The sequence below is a fragment of the Podarcis bocagei genome, assembly GCF_964188305.1.
Source record: "Podarcis bocagei genome assembly, chromosome: 4".
Lineage (NCBI taxonomy): Eukaryota > Metazoa > Chordata > Lepidosauria > Squamata > Lacertidae > Podarcis > Podarcis bocagei.
Genome location: NC_138128.1, coordinates 77,261,508 through 77,284,987, shown reverse-complemented (window position 1 = coordinate 77,284,987; position 23,480 = coordinate 77,261,508). Strand labels below are relative to the sequence as shown.

Below are 23,480 nucleotides of genomic sequence, written 5' to 3'. Positions count from 1 at the left end.
GAAAAGGCGGAGAAAGCTTGCTAAGCAGCCTTACCAGGAGATTTAGTTTTGATTTCCTTTCGGAATTTGGAACAAACACTGTTGTAGTTGGTGCAGATATAGTGCAAGCACCAAGCCGCCAGCTGGTTAGCGTTGTGGAACTGGAAAAGAAGAGAACCGAATTTATATTCTGTAGAGTTAACAGTCAGTATGTGGAACAATTCTGAAGTTAAAGGCAAGGGAGAATTACTGAGGGATTGAGACATCACAGTGGCACGTGACAAAAACTGACAAAGCCACAGATACAGTACTATGGAACCAGCAGGGCTGAAAACCAAAAGTGCAACAGCACCCCCCAAAAAAAGCTGGGACCCAGAGCAGAGCTAACTACTTTGAGTCAGGGTTGCAGATGGATTCACAATCAGAAATTAATTGAAAAAGCTGCTGGCGAAGGGCTGAAGCTGAGGGACAGAACATCTGCCTTGCATGCAAAATGTCTCAGGCATCTTCAGGTAAGACTGGGAGAGACCCTGGTCTGAAATCCTGGTCACTGCCAGTCAGAGTAGGCCTTACTGAGCTAGATGTACCAATGACCAGATGCACAAATATAGAACGTGGGACATCAGGCTTGACAGCAGCACCTGTGAAAAGGATCCTGGGGTCTTAGACCATAATCTTAACATGAATAAACGGTGTGATGCAGCGCCTTCCAACTCCACAATTCTATGATACTATGACTCAGTGTTAAGGCAGATTCTTATGATCCCAGCTTGTCAATGTAAATAAAGTATCGAGGCAGCAGACCGCCAGGAACCCCATGGTATTTATTCAGTGTTTGCTGGTCTCCCAAGACCAGAATTAAGACCAAATTTTGGGAGAGGGGGAAATGCATGAGTGTGCATTTATAGGGGTGAGTCAGTGGGCAGGGAAAGAGTTAAGCACCACTCTCATTCTCTCCTATGGATGCCCCACCCCTGCATTATCTCAGCAAACACAGGTTTGGGAACATGTGTCTCCTAAGATGATGTACGGACTTTTCTAAAGAAATAGCAGGTTGGTGGGAAGGTATCAATTCTCAGTAACCATGGTTATCATCACAGAGGCTTTCTAAAAATTGAAATATTCCTTTGATCCTTGGGAAACAGCAACCTTCCAAGCATTATACATTCACCATCAGGAAGTTCCTTCCCTCCACCAATGTGACCACAGATAATATATTATACTAACCTGGGCTATTTCCAAATCGTACAGCACATCTCCATCTATGCTAACACCACTCACTGATGTTTTGGTAAGCTCCTGCACAGCATGCTGCTCTGTTGGGGTTGAAGAGAAACACAAACCAGTTTACTGTGCAGCATAAATCTAGCTCCCTCCAGCCCCTGTTTCAACTGCCTTTCATCCATTGCAAGACTGCCCAAGGAAAAACAATACTACTATTTGGGCTGACATAGATTTCTTTCTTTAAAGTCATGGAATAATCTTGCTTCCAGCCACTTCTCTTTGAAACAATTGGAGGGCGGGGGGGGGGGGAATAAGCAATTATTGAAATTAACTATCATCATATCACTAACAAAATAATTAACCATCAGATTAGAGCAGTAAAAGTAACTTGGACTGCTCTTTTATGCAATACTTGCTTGAACTGGATTAATTTAAAATTGCCCAAGCTCCATTATTAGACCCTTAAAACAGGAATTTGCAATGGAAACTTTAGTGTTCATGCTCTTTCAATTAAGAGTAATCAAGTTGCCTAATGGGCATTATGAATTGCAGACACTTATTTGTGTTTAGTAGCTTAAGCATACACAAGAATGTGGGCTAAATTAACTCAGCACAGAAAAAGTGGAGGAAGCAATTATGTTTTTCTAACTGAAAATATGTACTGCAGTTTGATTTTAGGAAGAAACACTGCATGTCTGTTTTTGCCCAAAGATTGTGGGAAAAAACAACAGCTGACAATTTCAACATCACTGGCAGGAAGCTGAAGGCGACACCTGTAAAGAGAGAGAAACCTTACCTGCAAGCGCAACCAAGTGTGGGAGGCAAAATCTGTTTGCCAGTGCAATTAATTCAAGCGTATCCAGCTCCTGACTGGATGATAGCTGCTTGGTGTACAGATAATCCAGAACTGCTTGCATGGAAGTCTTGTTTATATTGGGAAGAACAACCTGAGGGAGGGGTGTGGGGGGGAAAAAGGTATTTTTAAAACGCTCAGAGCTGGGAGATGATCTACTCAAGGATAAAACACTTGGGCCATATGGCTGTTGCTATTTCCCCTCAAATGCAACTCTGCAATGCTTTTATAAAACCAGAGAAAGAGGTTGAAAATAAGAACGTCTTGTTGCAGAATAATTTTATTATTTATACCCCACTCATCTGACTGGGCTGTCCAACCACTCTGGGCAGCTTCCAACTTATATAAAAACATAAAAAAGCATTAAACATAAAAAATCCCTATGCAGGGCTGCCTTCAATGTCTTCTAGAGGTTGTATGGTTACTTATCTCCTTAGCTTAAGGGGGTCACATAACTCCACACCCTCCAACATTTCTCCAATGAAAATAGGGACATCCTAAGGAAAAATGTGACTTCCCAGAGTCAAATCAGAAACCAGGACAGCTTCTATATCTGGGACTATCCCTGGAAAATAGGGACACTTGAAGGATCTGTAAGAGGCCCTCACAGTAAAACAAATGAACCCCTTCACAGTAACCAAACTTCCTTCATAAAAGTACTGCTCAGCTTCTGTGTTGTTAAACTAAAAAAGAACAGCGGACATTTTATTTTCAGCAGGTCATCACCATCTGTTTTGCACAGCAATGTATCAAGTGGGAATGTCCTTGCAGATGGGGTAGTTCAAATTAGATACTGAACTATTTGTGCACCACAGATGCACCGGTTTCCATTCCAGGCGGCTGTTTTGCTAATGTCTTGTAAAGGACCAAGTTGGCATAGATTGACCCCTTAGGATGAAGGCTCTCCACAGAGAGCTGCAGGTTAAGCCATGGACAACAAAATCTTCCCCAACAAAATCAAAGAACTTAAAAGTGCTTAACTTCAGCTTGATCATGCACATGTGTTTGTGCATATACACATGCACGCACATTCAAGGATGAATGTACATCCATCATGAGCCAAACGCCTGAAGGGGGGGAAAACCCTACATATATCAGGTGAAGAAAAATAATAGGCACAATATACACAATGTCAAGGGCACTTCACATTGTCATTTTTGGACTTTGCCTCTGCATTAGCTCATTCTTGTTCTTAATATAAACACCGAGCAGCTAAAAATAATTCAGAGATGCTCTCTGGGCTGCTGATTATTTTTCAGCACCTAGCAGTATTACCTTTCCTAGGACAATTGCTTTCAGTAACTCCGTGTTTGCTGCTACAAACACTCCCTTAGCGCTTCCAACAACTTTCTTTCCCAAATAAAAAGTGATTATGGCTATGGGATGAGAGCCCTTTGGCAGTAATGCAAAAAGAGGCCAACCTACTCCCCCAAGGGTATAAATATAGCAGTGTTTTCCAAACTTCCGATACTTGAGACACATCAGTTTTTCTGAATTAAACTTGGAGACACACTTCGCTCCAGGTCTGGAAGAAAGAATGGCCAGAACACCAGCCGTGCATAAGTTCATCTGGAGATCTCTTTTAAAAAGCAGAGTGTTGTAATGCCCCTCTCCATCAGGACAAACTGAGTCATCCTACTATAGCACAACATTGAAGCACACTGGAATTACTTGCCCCTACAGAAAGAAAGGAAGCCTCAGAGCACTCTCTAATTCATTCATTAAATTCCTCACAGAACTCCAACAGGTCTCATTAAATTACAGAAAGGTGGTGCAGCACATGCTCTGAAATATATGTTTGGGGCTTTAAAAAGGGTGTTTTGTTGTTGTTTAAGGATAATATGTGGGTCTGTCCCAACTGATCGAGCCTATCCAGCTGCTCCTCGTGGCTGAACTTGACAAATAAGCAACATGGTACCCTTGAATATCTGTCATCCTCCTTGACCACCCAAAGGCACCATTCACGAGATACCCGGGTATCCCTTACAGCTCACAGGGACCTCCTACTCACTAATGAGAAGTGTTTGCATTGGTTAATCAGCACTGTTGTTGTTGTTGTTGCTGTTGTTTTGACATACCTTCCCAGTCTTCCTTTCTCCCTTATATCCTGCCATTACTGATTTTTTAAAAAAATGTTTGTTCCATTTGGAATTGTATTTTGGAATGACTTAGTGACATTCTTAAGGGACTGTTGCTCCATCTCCTACCCCTTCCTGCCAACTAAGCCACTTGGGGTTCAGATGCACACATTTTCGTGAAAATGTGAGGAAAGCAAGTTGCCCTTGCCCAGGGTGATGGGAGAGCTCTCCCTGCTGGATAATTGGCATGGAGCTCTCTAGTCAGAATGAAAAGCAGATGTGGTGGCACAAATATACCAGAAAGCTGGACTCTTGTACAAGTGGCATATCTCATAAGGCAGGTGCAAGCATAGCTTCTCTACATTTTTTTTTAAAAAATGTGGCCCATCAGGGAAGACGTAGGTAGGGGTTTAAAAAGATCAGAGAGATGCAGGTGTCATAGGTCAGGCCTACATGCGAGTGTCTGTTACAAACTTTGGTTGGGTTCACATTGTTGACTGGTGAGGGGAAGTCATAGAATCATGGAATTATAGAGTTGGAAGGGACTCTGGGGGTCATCCAGTCCAACTGCGGGTAATGCAGGAATCTCAACTAGATCATCCGTGACAGATGGCCATCCAGCCTCTGCTTAAAAACATCCAAGGAAGGAGAGTCCATCACCTTATGAGGGACTGCGTTCCACTGTTGAACAGCTCTGAGCATTAGAAAGTTCTTCCTGATGTCAGAATCTGCTTCCTTGTAATTTGAATCCTTTGGTTTGGATCCTAGCCTCTGGAGCAGGAGAAAACAAGCTTGTTCCATCCTCCATGTGACAGCCCTTTAGATATTTGAAGGTGGCTATCATATCTCCTCTCAGTCTCCTCTTTACCAGGCTAAACCTACCCCATTCCCTCAACTGTTCCTCATAGCGGACAGAGGTACTTTTCTTTATTACCATTTTCCTCAAAAAAATGGCATGATCAAATGTGAGAGGGAGTGGTCCTACTGATGTGTGGTTAAAGGACTGAGCTACAAAGACCAAGACCAACAACTTCCTTCAAAAGATTTTGCACTGCTGAGGGACAACTATGTACTTTCTGACAGGAAAATAGGCTTTACACATCATCATCAAGATGTGGTCAATCCCAGCCTCCACCTTTTCTATAACATGTTAAATGGCCCTGAATGTCAAAGAGCACAAATTTCTGAAGAATCAGAATAAACCCTATGTTCATCACAGGATTAATTTCAAATTGTATCCTCAGGAAGTAGATAAAACTTTCATTGCAACCCAAAAGGCCTAGCAAAACCTGATTAACTCTGGTTATTTTGTCTTACCTTCGCAGCTAAATGTAATTAAAAATGTAATTCCTAAGGCTATATTTTTAAAAAAATATTCAAATACTTTCCCTGTACTTCAGCCTTTTTTGTGCATGCAAACAGTTTTCAGGGAAGAGTCATCCAGTCTCTTCCCCACCCGCCATGTAAACTCTGTGAGACTCAGAAAGAAACAGTGAGGAATAGGAAGCAACCTTGTTCAAATTTCAGTGTGAGAGTTGTGCCAACTACTTCTCGTTCCTCCCATTTCATCAGTATGTATTGCTGCTCTCTATTCCAGTGTTGTACAAGAAGAGAGGCATATCCAGAATTACATGGCCAAAACAAATACTGCCAAAGAAGGAAGTCTTGACTCGCAAGTAGGGAATCTGTCAGTTTCAGTTTCTTCCAGTTTCCAAGCTTAAGTTCAGTTCTTCACATCAGATTGTGGTGTGTTTTTTAAAAAAAGCTCCGCCCGATCATTCACCAGCATTTTAGTGCAAATCTCTCCTGATATACACAATTTTTTATATCCAATTTTGTACAATGTACACATTTTTGGAAGGCAATGCTGCCTTATATAATGCATTTTGTATGTTATTTTTTTCACACATGTATGCATTTTTATGCACATTTTACCTCAGTAAGTGCATTTTTTGGGTAAACATTAGTTGGCTGCACAATTGCGCTGTAACATTCAGAGAAGTGCAAATTTCAAAAGATGGCTGTTTCCTGGTTTGTGTATTGTTTCCAAAAGTGTGAATTTGGTAGATTTGCCTTTAAATGTGAACTCGGTTAAATTTCTTCCACATCTATACTTGCAAGCTTTGACTGTTTGTTGTTGTTGTTTTTTCAATTGAAAAGAAAAGGGAGGAGTTGAGTACATACATGCACACAGCTTCCTTTATAGGTAAGCGGCTATAAAGAAGCAACAGCCCTCCAAAGAAATAATATAATACAGCTCCACTGTCAGATAAACAAGGTAAAGGCTACAGAGTCTTCAGCATTATTCTGACTGCAAGGGGATGGGTTGCCATTTTGCCTCATGTCCTTGACAGGCACATGCAAATCTAGTGTCAGCATGAAGCAACCTTGGGTTCCTGTCACGGCACCAACAGGGTACAGCTCACGGAAACTTGCCTCTTCAAAGCTTTCACCCTGGAAGATTTCGCTTTAGTGGCCACCATTGTGCTTTCCCCACAGTGAACTGACACTACATCAGAGCGGGGATTGTGGAGGTGGGATGATGGGTGCCAGGAAAAAAACAACATGGCTCTCAGAAGCTTTGCCATCTCCTACAGCTAAAAACAAGACAAGAAAAACCCACAGCTGTGCCACAGTGTGAAATAAGTTCTCCATTAATCTCAAGTGGGCCAACCCACATGGATGGAAGGAGGTCCAAACAGGGTACTTTGCCAAGAGCACCCTCAAACCTGGGTGGAATCTATACACATCGAAAAACCATTCTGAAAATCCTTTTTTTAAAAATACATTGAATTTTCCATAAGGCTCACCGTCGCCATCTACTGTCCAATTGTATATTGCACTTAAAGCACAGTTAAACGTTTCATTTGAAGCTGTATAGCCGAGGCCCCAGAGCCAGTCCTAGGAACATTAAAAGTTAGGGTGGAGCTCCCCTTCCCGCTTTGGACATCCTCAGCTAAGTGCAACTATACTCAGCACGCCTCAGGGAAACCCTGAGCCACCTTAAAGTAAACGCTGGAGGAATTGCTGCCAAGTGGAAGCTTGTGGATTTCTTGACAGGGAGTGGAGCTAACAGCTAGGCACTGAACAGGAGGCAAACTAATATTAGCAAATCTCCAAAGCCACACAATATACCTATGAAAGCAACCCACAGGTGTTCCAGAGGCATTTTGAGCAGGAGCTGTTCTTGGGGGTTGGCTAGCGAAAGTAACTATTGCAAAAAGTGCAGCAACCGTCACCTTGTTTTCCTCCAGGAAAATTTAGCTAATATGATGTTAAATAAATGCAGAATCCATTCAAGCTCAGCTGCAAAATAATAATAGTAACGTTTGGAATCCACTGTTCTAAAAAGACAAGCGTGGTTTCTAGCTGCCACTAGGGGAGGGCAAAGACCCACCATCTCTCACAGTGGCTTAGATTTAGGTGGATTAAATTTGAAAACTGGGGATATTTTCGTCGGTGTCTGTTGCAAGGACTAAGTGTGAATGCATGAGTTATTGCTGCAAATAACCTGTTCTCCCTGCAGAATTTCAAAACAATAAATAAATTAGAAGCAGCTCATTATATTTATGTCAAATTGCCTCAGTCTCTACGTGCAATACACATCTTGGAACCAACTACTTCCCCGTACATTTCCATGGCTGCGCTTGTACTTTTGAACTTAAAGATCTCAGTTGCGGTGCTTTATGTGCTTCAGAAATCCAAGTCTTTGCAATTAATATTTTAAGGTTACCAAGAAGAACACGAGCTATTAGGGTTTATAATTAGGAAGCAGATTGTAGAAAATGAATATATGTTCTTGTTGCAGGAGAGCTGCTTACTAAAAAATCAAGGTATGTATTTTTAATGAGCCACCTGCTGAGCGTGCCTCTGGGGAGGGAATTATGCTTACTGCTGTTTTAAAAGTAATGAGAAAAAATTTAAAGTAGAACACAGACTTCCAGAATATTAAATACAAAAAAGAAAAAAAGAAGAGGAAGAGAAAGAGAAAGAAAGCTAAGCCACAGCATTGCTAAGGGGTATCATTTTCCCTTGATGTGGATGCCTCCCTCAATACTCAAGCAGAAAGCAAAGCTGCTATAGTTAAAATGTGATAAATAATTAGGAAGCTGTCCCAAGCATTTGAGTTTCAACAAAAACTAATCAGGCTGGGATGAGCTGATCTGCCCTTCTTATTTAAAAGCATAAATACGACACAAAACCGATAGACTCTTTCCGTGTTGCCACTAGCACTTTAGCATTCCAGATGATACTTCATAGCAGTGTAGATAATGAGTATTCTTCACTTTAAGAATGGAGGTGTCTTGAGGATCTTCTTAAAAAAAAAATAATTTAAGACTGTAGTAGGTTTTTATTTAGAATTCTGGTTAAGGTCTGGCCAGCGCCATACCAAAGGCAATTTTAACACAAAACTGCTCTGCGGCATTTGCTCTGTAGCACAGAATCATAGAATCTGTAGAGCTGGAAGGGACCACAAGGGTCATCTAGTCCAACCCCCTGCAATGCAGGATTTTTTTTTTTGCCAAGGGTGGGTCTTGAACCTGGGACCCTGAGATTAAGAGTCTTATGCTCCACTGACCAAGTTATTCCAGCTTGCAGTTGCGGTGACAGGGAAGCAAGGGGCAGATGGGGCTTATCACTCTGGGAAGGCAGCCCATCACTGCTGGTTTTTTGACTGAATTGTTACTTACACTGTTGAATTTGTATTTTATTATTTTAATTTGTTTTATGATGCAAACCACATTGAAAGGCAATATAAAGGTAAAGGGACCCCTGACCATTAGGTCCAGTTGCGGACGACTCTGGGGTTGCGGACAAATACCAAAAATAACCCAGAAGGGATGGGATTAACATATGGATGGAAAGAAACCCTCCTCTAAATGAGGCAGTTTGCTTGATATTTTATTATGTTTCCAATAAGATCAGGCCCCTGCGGGTGTGTACTTGGCAGAGAAAAAGCTATTGCTTAGGTGTGATTTTCATGAATGATACAACATGCATTTATTTTGTAGCCTAGATTTAGAACCCGTCCAAGATGTCACAATGATTCCATTTGAAGATATAATGTGCTGCCTAGCAATTGAGACTTTCAGAATGTCTGCTTTGATAACAGAGTCAGGGAAGAAGGGGCAAAACTGCTATTTTCCAGAGAAGGCCTGCTGGAAAATCCTATTGCGAGAAATGCCGATCACACTCTTTGGGTTAAAAATCAGGAAGCCAGACAATACTGCTCAGGAGACCAAATTTCATCCAGGGCACTTCTATCTTTGACCCCCAGAAAAGTGGCTTGAAGAGTTTCCCTGTTCTTCTAGTTCCTCCCACCAAAGTTCATCTATAACGATCCTCTTATACACAACAACAGTACAGGGACACCAACATTTAATTTACTTTAAAATTCAAATTTAGGAAATGAGAGAGAAATTACCATAACAACTGAAATTTCTTGAGAAAGGAGTCACTTAGAACCTAAAACATTTTGAAAATGCTCTCTGGGCTAGTGATGACAAACTCCAGCAAAATGTCCCCTTTGTTTAAACCCCTGCAATTTATCCACCCAAAGGGTAAAGCTTATGGCACATTATTGAGGCTGCACACCAAAGAGAACAAGTACCTCAGTGTTTGAGCTTTCAATGAACGATCCTCCAAACATTGCAGACATCCATTCACAGCTACAGATCAGTAGCGGCTTGTGAGCATTAATGTTTCCATCTTCCAGCTTAAACGTCACATCTGCCAATGGGATCAGAGAAACAGAACCATAAACTATGGTGGAATGTGCTTGGAGACAAATACAACAACTGGAGGAGGGTGTTACAGAAACTGGAGGAGGGCGTTACACAGCTGTCTCTCTCGCGAATATTACTGCAAATGCATCCAAAAGGGCACATAATAATTATTTCTAAGGGAGACACAGATGACCATTAAAACCTGCGCAGAGGAGGAACAGCTTTGCACTCTTCACCTTTTGGAAGTCTGGCCACTGAAGGCTTCATACACACAAATGGAAACAGTTTAAACTTGTCCACTCAGACACGATTCGTTTGCTTATGTGAATACAGGCAGCACCCAGCATCTGACAATATTCCATTGTACACTTCATGCAATTCACCCAAGAGGATGCATGTCTCAGAATTAAGGAGCGTAGCTCAGTGGTTGGTGGTGTACATTCTTTCCAAGATACTAAACATTCCCACTTAGGGCTGACCAAAGATCTCTGTCTGAAACCCTGGAGAGCTCCTGCCAGTCAGTGCACAAAGTTTCTGATATAAATAGAGTAATGCTTTGACTCAGTGTAAGGTAGCTTCTTAGGTTCTTGATTCCTGGTTATGTTAGTTCTTAAGAATGGGCTATAGAGAAAAATATTAATGAATCAGTCTGCCTGCATAAGGATGAAACAGGATGTACATATGCAACTTTAATTCCTAGACGCAGGTTCGTATTGATTTGAACTAGCCAGCCAAATCTTTGCTGTGGACCTCTAGTTATTTCTACTTTTTCTTGTGCACACTAATGGTTTTGTCTACATTAAATTAAACTGGTTTAAGAGCCACACCCTGAGATTGGGGGAGGGGAGCCCTGTTGCTCTAGTGCAGGCATAGGCAAACTCAGCCCTCCTGATGCTTTGGGACTACAACTCCCATCATCCCTGACCACTGGTCCTGTTACCTAGGGATATTGGGAATTGTAGTCCCAAAACAACTGGAGGGCCGAGTTTGCCTATGCCTGAACTAGTGGGAGTCCTTGCACTGCCTTCTGCTAGTGGAATGGGCTAGCTGAATCATGCGCCTCCAACCCTTATTTCACTCCCTCATCTGAGAGGTCATTAATATTATCATTTAACGGGCACAGAAATGCAGCTGACAGACATTTGCACAAGGCCATCTATCATGTGTATGGACATCCAAGATTCACTTCTAATTACTTCCTGTTGTACCACAATGGCCTCTGGTTCAGACACTCTGTAATCCTCCACATAGCATGGACCTGTAGCCCCAACCACATGGAGGAAGGTAACATATCAGCCAGCATACTTCCTGGCAATGATTTCCATCAATGCAGTAGAAGCATTTTTTTAAAAAAAGCTGGCATGCTCACACAAATCCCTACCAGGAGACAGCTAATATGTTGCATCCTACATGAGCCTGTACCATAGAGCTAGGGATAGAATGATTTTTCCCACATATTAGCGCAATTTGATATTTTACTTTATTTTTAAATCCTCATGAAAATTCACCAGCATTTTACCACAAATCTCTCCTAATGTAATTTTATATGCAGTTTTGACCAATGTGCAAATTTTTGCAAGCAATTATCCCCAATATAATGCGTTTTTGCACCTTAGTTTCACTAATAACTTCATTTCCCCCAGTATATGCATTTTTGTAAACACTAATTGGAGAACTGCATCACAAAACTTGGAGAAGTTTGAATTTTGAAGGATAGCTTTGTTTTGGTTTGCATATTGTTTCAGAAATTCCATATTTGATAGATTTGGCTTTAACTGCATTTTGGATCAAATTTCTCTTCCATCTTTACATAGAGCTGCTGTCCCTGGTAGGGTTTATGATGTTGGAACTGGACCAATGACTCCTACTTGAGTGTTATATATTGCTTTATATATGGAACTATTGATTGGATGGCTTTTGTGGATTAATTCAAAGGGATAATGAGGATGTATTCATGTATTCTCACCAGAAAATGTTTCTTTAGAGAGGCATTCTTTTATCCTGTTAGCTTTTCTGACATGGAAAGCCTTTGTAATTTCCTGGTTCATGAAGGCTTCCTTATTCGTAATGTTTTCCACCATCATCCGCAGGTCAAACACTTCCAATATCTCAGCAATCTGAGCTACTCTGGTAAGATCCTTCTCGTTTTCATCCAGCTGCCCTGTGTACAAAAACTGCAGAACAGTTTTAAAAGGCCCAGGCTGAATTGAAGCATCTATCTTGACCACTGTTACAGCACAAGTCCTCTTTGAAACAGGGTTGACTTGCATTTCTCTATGCATGCTAACAAAGCCTTTGCCCAAAAATGTTGGTGCTTGCTTCAGGCAACTGACTTCCCCTGCTTCAAGCTCTAACCTTGTTAAAGGGTTACCACCACCTGCTAATGATGTGAGTTTGGCATTAGAAGATTTTAAGGTTGCCATCTCACTACTCTCATCTGTCTCAAGGCTGCATTTTCTGGCCATAAAGCTTCTACTGGCCCTTTCTTTATTGCAAGGAGTTTCAGATAAGTCTGGGGTTTCTTCACATTCCATTAAAAAAAGGTCATAAAACTTCGAAGAGGAGGTAGCTAGGTAGATCTTGTGAGCAAAAATGTGAGTATCTTCCTGGAGGATAAACATGACATCTGCACACAATGGATTGTCCAATAAGTATCCGGCTTCATTGATACTGATGATGGGACACTCTGGGATTTTGATAACCGGAGGAGGTGCCTTTGGAGGTAGAAATGGAGCTTGAAGCAAAGGCTTCTGAACTTTCTTCAAATGTGATTTCCAGAACTGTAGATGTCTCCTGGAGATCAGGGCAGCTCTAATGGCATTATCAAACACATCCTTGACACCAAACTGGTCAAATACACTGGTTTCGTAATACGGTATCCCAAGCTCCTTGGCAACTTCTCTGCCTCTTTCTGGTGGCAAGATGTCTCCCCGTTTGATAGGCCTGTGAAGTAAACAAACAGACAAGTAGCTCATGAGAGCTGGATATGGCTTCCATATCTCATTGAAATACACCTATGCATGGATAGTAGTAGTAGTAGTAGTAGTAATAATAATAATAATAATAATAATAATAATAATAATAATAATATATCACTTAATTCCCTGATGGTTTTAAAGCACTTTATGAAACATAAAAACCAATTGCACAACACTTCTAAAGTACATATTTAAAAAAAAATTACAATAAAACAATCCCATAGCAAATAAAAGAGGAGACTTTGGTCAATGGAATGGTTGGTGGAATTCCAGTACAGATGGGGCCTCTTGTATTTCAGCAGGAAATGCATTCCACAACGCTGCTCCTACAAGTGGAAAAGACCATCTTCATGTCACCCTAAGCTGATAATCATCAGGCTGTGTGGTAAAGACTATCCACTTGGTGATCTTAATACCCTTACTGGGCAATGAAAGGGAAGTCGGCCTGTCAGGTGATCTGGTCCAGAGTTATTTAGGGCTTTATATGTAAGTAACAAGACACTAAAACTGCCTCAGTGGCTAATACGCTGCAGGACCCCTCACCAACATGATGTGCACCAATTACCACCCAGGGCACAACATTCAGCACCAGATGCAGCCTCTGGACCAGTCATAAGGGAAGCCCCACATAGAGGGCATTACAGTAGTCTAAATGTGAGGTGAAACCTGGACCTCAGCAGCAGAGAATATGCTTTAGAGCCATTTGGTTCAATCCAAGCAGTTATAGGGTACTAGGTTGCAGGACTGGTTAAGACTTCTCCTTAAGATCTTGGAGATTCACTGTCAGGTGGAACAGAGAGTATAGTGTTATATGAACCAACAACCTGACACAGTATAAAGCAAGGTGTCATATATGGGGATGGGGAACCAGTGGCCCTTCAGATGTTGCTGGACTACAACTTCCATGACTTCTCACCAGTGGCCATGCTGGCTGGGACTGATGGGAGTTGGAGTCCCTGAACACCTGGAGAGCCAAAGATTCCCCATCTCTGATATATACTGTTAGGACAGGGGCAGAGAATCTGTAGGCCTAAGCTTGCATAGCCCTCAGCATCATCCACCTCTTATTGTCCACACCACTGTTCTGAGAATTGCTTCCTCTTTGTGCCTGCACACATGTAAGAGAAAAGATGTGGTGGCATCGACAGATAAAAGAGTTTTAGCAGCAGTGGGCAACCTGATGTTGTTAGACTACAACTCCCATCATCCTTGACTACTGGACCCTGCTGGCTGGGCCGAAGAGAGTTGTAGTCCAACAATATCTGGGGGCCCCCAGGCTGCCCACCTGGAGCTATGCAATCCTGGAAGCACTGCCCCCTTTTGGTTGTGGCTCCACCCACCACTAACTCCGGCTCCTGATTGGCTTTTGCCATTAGCCAATGGACCTTTATAAGAAAAAGATGAGCCACTCCTGATTTAGGAGGCAGAAGACTACATACTCCCCAGAAGCTGAGGTGCATACTAATATTGTCAATTGGAAACATGGATTTCTCCTACTGAATATTGAAGCCAACTTTACCTTGCTAATGGCCTTCTGGCTCGGTTTACAGCTTCCAGATCAGCATATCGAAGATCCAGTTGGCAACCAACCAGAATAACAGGTGTGCGAGGACAGAAATGCTTGATTTCTTGATACCACATGGTTTTCACATGATTCAGGGAGTTAGGGTTAGCAATGGAAAAACACAGGACAACAACATCGGACCTGGAATAAACATGCATTGGCTTAAATGAAAATTAAATCTCATCCTCTGTGTGTAAAAAGTAAAAGGAAAACAAAAAAAACACCCTATATTCCATGCACAGCATTTCCCTTAGGTGTCTCAAAACCAGGTTCCTAGAGTACACGTCATACTCATGCAAATTATTTGTTAAAATCCTACTTTCTTCCACAACCCCCAAGACACCAGAGAACCCTCCTCTGACAGGTGTCATCTTCAGTGAGTAAGAGCCATTGCCAAATTCTACAACAGCAACTACAGATGGGAATGGGCTGCTATTTTGCTTCCATCACAACATGCCAAACTCTAATTTGTAGAGGAAAGTTACGTGGCTGTCCAGCCATTTCTTAATAGGAACATGTAAAGTAACATGACACAGAGATTAGTCAAGAGTGCCTCTCAGATTGGACCATTTGACACAGATTATAATAAAAATACCAGGTTTGCCACCAAGTGTAAATGCAACAGGGAGGTATCTGGCTCTCTGTTGAGGATACCTGTAGGATGCCTGCATTTCCAACATTTTTTATCTCATTCATACATATTTAGGTGTGCACTTTAAAAACAACAACACTTGCATACGTGCATATTTACAAGATGTGCCCTTAGCTTCCTCAAGCTGGGAAAAGAACGAAGTTTCTTTAAGCTGGCAACAGTCAGCGCCAGTGCACTGAATGTTATAGACTATGATTTTATTTTATTTTTGAGATTTATTTATTTTTAATCTTGTTTCTACCCAGTGCTAAGTTCACCAAGGCCAATCACTTCTTCAACGTGTGGAAATAAACACTGACAAAAAGGTGGAATTATGCAGATGCCCTGATAACATTTTTGCACACTGAAGCTTTTAAATAAAAATAGCTATTGCAAAAAAGAGCTGTGCTACATGACAGAGAAGGACTAGATCTTTAGAAGCAAGTGATATGATAATTATAGTGTGTGTGTGTGTGTGTGTAGGTATATCATAATTAGGGTTGTATTCCAGGCAATATAAGCATGTTTTTTAAAAACACACACACACACACACACACACACACACACACACACACAAACAAACAAACATGTGATTGAACACTTTTCCTGAAACAGGTGCCAAAATAATTAAGGAAATTAAGGGATCAGTTCATAATTCTCAGTCATGGATAGTAACTGCAAAACCTTAATAGGTAAAGTATCTAGTATAACAGTGCTAGAAAGCAGAAATGCTCTTACAAGATTCCTGCAAACATGAGTAACAGCAGCAATGGTGAACCAATAAAAAAAACTAAAAAATGCAAACCCATTCCAATTAATTTCTATTAAACTTTAATTTAGCACCAATTTGTTGTGCCTCCACATTTGGGCAATTAACAGAGCGAGACCTGTATGAATACCAACATTTGCCTTCTAAATCATTAATGATCTACCTGTTCCATACTGCTGCTCTCCTCATTTCACAGAGGACACAGCAGCTCTATCTAGCACTTCTTAGCAATACCTAAAAATAATCTGCAATACAATGCAATGCAGATAGTGCTGTACGTCTACGTTTAATAGTAGACAGGTGCATGTGTGTGTGTTACATAAATGACTGCAAACCCATAGAGCAGAGGGCTTTAATATAAGAGTTTGTGGCAAACACATTCACTTCCCTTATGCTTTTGGGAGGCTACTTCAGAGTCAGATCTTCTTCTCTGGGCACCTCACTAAAACTATCCCACAGTTTGTAGAAACACAGTTGGAAGAAACTGCACCACGTACTTGGGGCTTAACCTATGCTAACATTTGCTATCAGTTGCTTGCATTTCAAGCATTTTATATTCGCCATGACTATATGACAGCTTAATTCATATGCATGTAACTCAAACCTTTTTTTTTTAAAAAAAATGTCCAGTAGCACCTTAGAGACCAACTAAGTTTGTTCTTGGTATAAGCTTTTGTGTGCATGCACACTTCTTCAGGTATCTGAATTTTCTTATATGTTTCAACTGCGTCAGACCAACACGGCTACCTAACTGAATCTCAAACCTTTTAAGTTTCGAGTTCTCACCTGCTTGGTGTCTTCACTCCACCAAGACCCCTTACAGGAGGTAGAAATTCACCAGACATTTGCAATGCGCTGCCTACTTAGGCCTGAAATCTTAAGTTATCCCTGCAATACATATATGTTTCCATCCTCATAATTATAGAATTGCTGTAGAAGGGTTTAGGAGACACAAACCACATCCACAAAATATGCAGAGGTACCTCAGGTTACATACGCTTCAGGTTACATACTCTGCTAACCCAGAAATAGTGCTTCAGGTTAAGAACCTTGCTTCAGGATGAGAACAGAAATCAGGCTCCCGTGGCACGGCAGCAGCGGGAGGCCCCATTAGCTAAAGTGGTGCTTCAGGTTAAGAACAGTTTCAGGTTAAGTACGGACCTCCGGAACAAATTAAGTACTTAACCTGAGGTACAACTGTATTTAAAACACATTGCTTTCCCCAAAGAATCCTGGGAACTGTAGCCTGCTAAGGTTGCTGGGAATTGTAGTTCTTTGAGTGGTCAACTACAGTCCCCACAATTCTTTAAGGGAAGCTATATGACTGTTAAAGTGGTATAAATGTCATTTAAATGGTGTTGGTATCAGCTAACTTCTCATTCCCCGCCCCCCCACCCCCCTGCATGAACCACTCTCCTCAAAGGGCCAAGCATTTCAGTTGAGGAAATCTGGACTATAAATTTATCAGGTCAAAACCACAGAAGACTGAAATTTCTGGGGTTGTTTTGTGCTGTCAAAATGGTACTAAAGCCCCAGTCCTTTGCACATTCACTTGAAGTCTCATGGAACTCAGTGGCATTTCCAGTAAACACACATAGAATCAGGCTGTTTAACACAGCAAAAACTATTCCATACATAACCTTAAGATTGCAGGGACACTTGACTCAGCTGACTACAGCACTCTAATGTTATTTTATGCTGCGTATAGTATCACCTGACCTTCAGTATTTGTATTTCTAGTAAGGCAAGGTACACTGCACTTTCAGTACTGATAGAGATTAATTATTGCCAACCCCAACGGATTTCAAATCCAAATTTTGTAACAAGGACAACCAAATCCATAACCAGAAGCCTCAGATATGCAACCAGGTTGTACTGTGCAATGGTGCATCAGACTGCTTGCTTTTAAACAATTTTGAAGCACAACTTGTCTCGTTACATCATGGAATGCATTTTTTCCCTTTGGTAGGAAAGAGAGAAAGAAGGGGAGGGGTCATTGAGCCTGTATCACCTTCTCTGGAACCCGTCCTATTACCTATTCTGGAGCAAACACTCTCTTCACTGTTAATATTTATCTCATTGTGCAACTGCTAAAGAGAAAGGCTTAGTGCAACTCTGCACATTACTGCTGCATTTCTCCTTTTCCCATGTATAGCCTATTATTATGACCAAATACTTGGGGTGGGGAGGTCAAGGGAGGCGGAAATCCCAGCTGCAGCTTCTCTGACTCAGAGGCACAACAAACAACACAGGGGGTGCAGCAGCTTCTGGTTGGTGTTCGCTGCAGTAAAACATGCAATATGTGGAGATATGCCGCCCCTAAAAACTTGTCCAATTAGATTAGCTGCAGCCCCCTGCATTTCTGGAGGTGCACATCTCTCCCTCACACTTTGGATGCCTGCTGCAGTAAACATGTAAATTCCTCAGTGGCCCAGGGATAAAGTTAATGTTGGTCAGTCATGTCCAGCGCTGCCTGCTCTACCATACAGAAGTAAGGATTTGTCCCAGGGGACATCCATAGGTCAGTGGCAGAGCACATGCTTCATACTCAAAAGGTCCCCAGATAATCCCTGGTGTCACCAGGTAGGGCTGGAAAGGACTCCTACCTGAAACCTTGGGGAGCTGCAAACAGTCAGTGATGATAGCACAGAGCTACATCAACAAATGACCTGGCCTGGTATGTGGCAGCTTCCTATGTTTCTAGATTCATAAAAGTATTTATATACTGCAATATGTTGGGGTGGTAGACAGCAATGTATGTATACAATAAAACATATAACACCATTATAAACAGTACAAATGTTACAGACGGCAAGGGCTGGTTGCCTGGGTTCCCTTTAGTGGGAATGCCAGGTCTTGACTTTCGACATGCAAATCATGTTTTATACCACTGATCTATGGCCGCTCTCCTGCATAATTTAGCGTAGGCCAAAACTACCATTACAATATCTAATATTTAACAGTCGTTCTCTCTCACCAGGGAAATATAGTTCTTTGGGGCGAGGAAAAGACTAAGGATCTCCAGCAGAGAATTCTTAGCACCCTTGCCAAGATACCATTCCCAGCATGCTTTGGGGGAAGCTGTAGTATGGATATGCCTAATGAAGCTTAAGTATTTGATCAGCATAGCTCTGGGAAAAAGCCAGACCAACTATCTTGTCAACTCCATTATATTGTTTATGATGGAGAAAATCTGCTTTTACAAATGAGTTAACCGCAGCACAATTTCCCCCATTAATAAATGTAAACAGCATTCATGCACACATTTCAGTGCTGGGGAAGACAGAACCAAAAAGGCTTGCACAGATAGCTTGTAAGCAAGGCAGTGTCTTCACAATATTAAAAGTTTCAGTAAAATGTAGCAGCAGCCACCATATGAAGATGAATTTCATAAGTGACTGGGAGGCATAACCAAATGATCTGAAAATGAATGACTATGACTGCGTTCAGACATCACAATAAACCATTGTTTACTGTGACAGGAATGAGCCACAGCTAGCCTTGGGGTTATGTGATCCCTGTCACTCTCTGGTGTGTTCATAAGAAGTAGCTTGGAAGCTGTCATTTCCATTTTTTAAAAAATTAACCATAGCTTGTTATCTCACCAGAATCTGACAAACTGTGATTAATCTTAACTGTGGTTTCTGTGAAAGAAGTAAATGTCAAATAACAGGTTATGAAGCTTGTTTCAAACCACAGTTTAGGGGGTAAATGTAATGCTAAAACTGTGGTTAATCAAAAACAGAAGTGAATGCTTCCAAACTCCTCCTCATGGCTGCACTCCAAGAAGGAGTGGAAAAGGGGAAACATTTGACCCCAAGGTTTGCTGCAGGTTTTCCCCCATCATGATAAACAATGGTTTATCATGGTGCCCATAGTTACAGCCTATGAGTGCACTCTCACAACAAATGGGACTGCAATGCAAGGAGTAGACTACAATATGAGGGGCCAAGAAGACATCCAACAAAGGCATGGCAAGACCATGCACCAGCCTGGATGGGAGCAGGAAAGAAAAATCAATTCTATACTTTACCGAGAGCAGTGAGGCTTCTTAAGTAGAGGTGTTATGTGCGAAACTGTCAAAACACCCTGAAATATATATTCAGATTTTGATAGTGAGGAGCATGCAGAGGTGTTTTGTTTCCCCCCCAAAGAACTTGCGTAACATGAGATTTCAGTTGAAGTCAGTACGAAAAACAGCAGCAGCTCTTGAGGGAAACAGGTTATTTTCAACTTACCATATTTTTTGCTCTATAAGACTCACTTTTCCCCTCCTAAAAAGTAAGGGGAAATGTGTGTGCGTCTTATGGAGCGAATGCAGGCTGCGCAGCTATCCCCGAAGCCAGAACAGCAAGAGGGATTGCTGCTTTCACTGTGCAGCGATCCCTCTTGCTGTTCTGGCTTCTGAGATTCAGAATATTTTTTTTCTTGTTTTCCTCCTCCAAAAACTAGGTGTGTCTTGTGGTCCGGTGCGTCTTATAGAGCGAAAAATATGGTATATTGACAGCTCTAGAAGATGAGAATACTTAATTTCTGTACTAACCATGGGCTGCTTCACAACTAACATTTTTTTCTGAGATAGCCCTGTATACTGAAGAGCATATTAACTAGTGTTGAACTGCGGGGTACTGTTATTTTCTCCAAAACCACACCAATTGTCTTACTCCATCAGCGTATTTGCTACAAGAACTCTCAAATGGTATGATCTGCTCTTTTCTTTATGGTTATCTCCATATAGGAAAAAAGTGATGTGTGAAGCAGCCCTAACTAGAAATTTTCATCAGAAAATATGCTCTTCCCATTTGTCTTTAAATGCAGCCAAGGAAAAGCACACATCACCAAGTTGCATCCCCAGAAAACATTAGTAATCATCACGTAAGTAAAACTTACCATTTCCCTCCCTATCCCTGATTTTGAATAAAAACTCAAAGCTGACCGTTGCTCCAGTTCATTCTCACATGCTGCTGTTGCCTGCAATGTGCTTCCATCTTCCTTCTGTAAGTCACACGCTGTGGTTGCTTGTCATTCTACTGTTCAAGAGGTACCCACTGAAAACTGGACAACTAACTCAGAGGCACAGAATGCAGCTCAATACATTTTATTTTTTTTAAGTTCATCTGCACAAGGTTTTGCACGCGTGGGTTCAAATCCCATCCCCGTCGCCAGTGAAATATACTCGGAGTCGAGAGTGGATTTCATGCTCTTCATTCAGTTCATAGTGGTGAGGAGGAATGGAAGCTCCCCAGAATGTCTGCTTTATATACATTATTTACACAATGGGCCCCATGTGATTGGCTAATTCCGGGATTCTCCTGTAGGCCAATCAGGTTGCGGATTCACTTCCACCTGGAGCTGGATTGGGTGGCTCCTGTGGACCAATCACACTGCTGCATTCTGAATCCCATTGTTCTAGGACCAATCAGACTGCTGCATTTTGCTCCTATTCAGCTCAGTACAAAACACTATAATACTTCCTTGGAGATTGAAAAGAGCTTTCCTGATATAAAAAAAATTAGCACTGCACATTTCAGAATAATATTAGCAAGAATACTAGGTAAAGAATAAAAAAGGATGCATGCATTAAGCCTAGCATAATGACACCTAAGCAGCCTTCTCCAAATCCGAACTTTCCATAAAAACAAAATATGATACTTAGAAGCAATAATGCTTTAATCTGTCTATACTTTCCTAGAAAGGTATGATTTAAAATTGAGTCAACGGTGGTCCTTCTTTGAGTTCTGCTCAAGAACCCTTCCTTGCAGTGCCAAGAGAGGAAGCTTTGAAGCAGGCAATGCACCAGGAAAAGGAGGGATTTTTCTTACGCCAATGATGGTGGTAGGCTCTTGAAGCTGAAGTCTAAAAAGCTAAGAACCCATTAAGCCACATTCATGTATCACTTTAACACTTATGGCCTCCCCCCAAAAATCTTACGATTCTTAAGGGTGTTGAGAATTATAGCTCGGAGGGCAGCACCCTTAACAAACTACAGTTCCCATGATTATTATTTTTTTGGGGTGGGGGAGCCATGCCTGTTAAAAGTACTTTCAATGGATAGTGTGGTAGATGTGACCTAGGTACATGACTTCACTACACAGAGATGACACCTATCTTCTATATCCCTGATTCCTATTTCAGAACAGGCAAGATGCCAGACGAGAACACACCCAGCTTCTCTGCATTTCAAGAGCTTCATATCGCTACAAAGAGCACGTCACATTCTAAAGACTACTCTTTATGCTCCATTAACAAAATGGAACAGATATGCAGCAAAGCATTGAAACAGTCCTTTAAAATAGAATGAAATTTAATCCACTAATCAAGTAAAAGTAGTTTAACAAAACTAAACTCCCTCTAAGTAGGCGTTTATTTATAATCATGATTATTAGTATATAAACTAATGTTACTGGTATATAACATATTATTACATTATATTATTATTATATGTTATATAAACATGTGCAGTGGTACTTCAGGTTACATACACTTCAGGTTACATACGCTTCAGGTCACAGACTCCGCTAACCCAGAAATAGTGCTTCAGGTTAAGAACTTTGCTTCAGGATGAGAACAGAAATTGTGCAGCGGCAGCAGGAGGCCCCATTAGCTAAAGTGGTGCTTCAGGTTAAGAACAGTTTCAGGTTAAGAACAGACCTCTGGAACAAATTAAGTTCTTAACCCGAGGTACCCCTGTACACATCTAAAATACTAAAAACTAAAACAAACAAGCAAATATTAAAACAATACCAAGCACAGAGACAATTCTGTGGCACCCGCCAATAAATCTTACTAGTCTAATTATTTTTGACAATTTGATGTAATTCTTTATTGTTGTGAGCCAAACGCCTTAAAGAAATGAAAAAGGGAAGGGGGAGGTCAAAGCCTTATGTCCAGCTTGTTCACACAAATAATGCATATTATTTAGAAGGGAAGTTACACGCAAAACACGTGCCCCAACCCTTACAGATTAAGATACAAGAATATCCCTCTACTTTCATACTCAAGTGACAGCGTACACTTGTCCTTCCCCTCCCCATACTATTAAGTATTATTATGATGATATATAAATTAATATACACTGAAATTCACTAATTTATTCCTCTCTATTTTGTTGCGATGAACAAATGCACATAATATACCACATTTTACCAGCGTGCCTCTGCTAAATGTCATGTGATATCGAACTTGGAGGTTGCAGTAGCAGATTAGCATCTTTTATTTTTATTTTTAATTAATTAAATTTGTACACTGCCCTTCATCTGTAGATCTCAGGGTGGGTCACTACACAAAAATGTAAGATAAAAAATGCATAATACTTAATAACCCCCCCTTCTCCCACAATGCATTTAAGGGCGTATTGGATATTAATTAGCCAAAGGCCTAGTTGGAGAGGAATGTTTTTGCCTGGCATCTAAAGGTGTAGATAGAATGAAGGGTGCCATTGCAGAAAAGGCCAGTTCTCATGTTGCCACCTTCCTGACCTCTCATGGAGGAGGCACAAGAAGAACGGCTCATAGTCAGTATGATCTCAGGGTCTGGGCAGGTTCTTATGGAGAGAGGCAGTCCGAAAAAGATGAGCATGACTTCTTCTGTTTGTGTTATGATCTATCATTTGAACAATTTTTATAACCTTCTTATATTATGTCTGACAATTAGTGAGGCCAGGAACCTTTCCCATACC

General features: G+C 41.3%; 1 protein-coding gene across 6 annotated transcripts in view; it reads right to left on the bottom strand.

The window, feature by feature from the left end:
- The window catches only part of RHOBTB1 (Rho related BTB domain containing 1), a 55,863-nt gene that overhangs the window by 6,000 nt on the left and 26,383 nt on the right, over positions 1-23,480 (bottom strand). For 5 of the 6 annotated variants that reach the window (XM_081190868.1, XM_081190870.1, XM_081190869.1 and 2 more), the window contains 6 exons: positions 14,358-14,543; positions 11,827-12,803; positions 9,746-9,864; positions 2,000-2,150; positions 1,207-1,295; positions 35-140 (listed from right to left, as the gene is read on the bottom strand). In XM_081190868.1, coding sequence (XP_081046994.1) covers positions 35-140; positions 1,207-1,295; positions 2,000-2,150; positions 9,746-9,864; positions 11,827-12,803; positions 14,358-14,543 — 1,628 coding nt within the window. Of the gene's footprint in view, positions 1-34; positions 141-1,206; positions 1,296-1,999; positions 2,151-9,745; positions 9,865-11,826; positions 12,804-14,357; positions 14,544-19,835; positions 19,892-23,480 lie in introns of all 6 variants that reach the window. The other variant, XM_081190873.1, reaches the window with a different exon arrangement.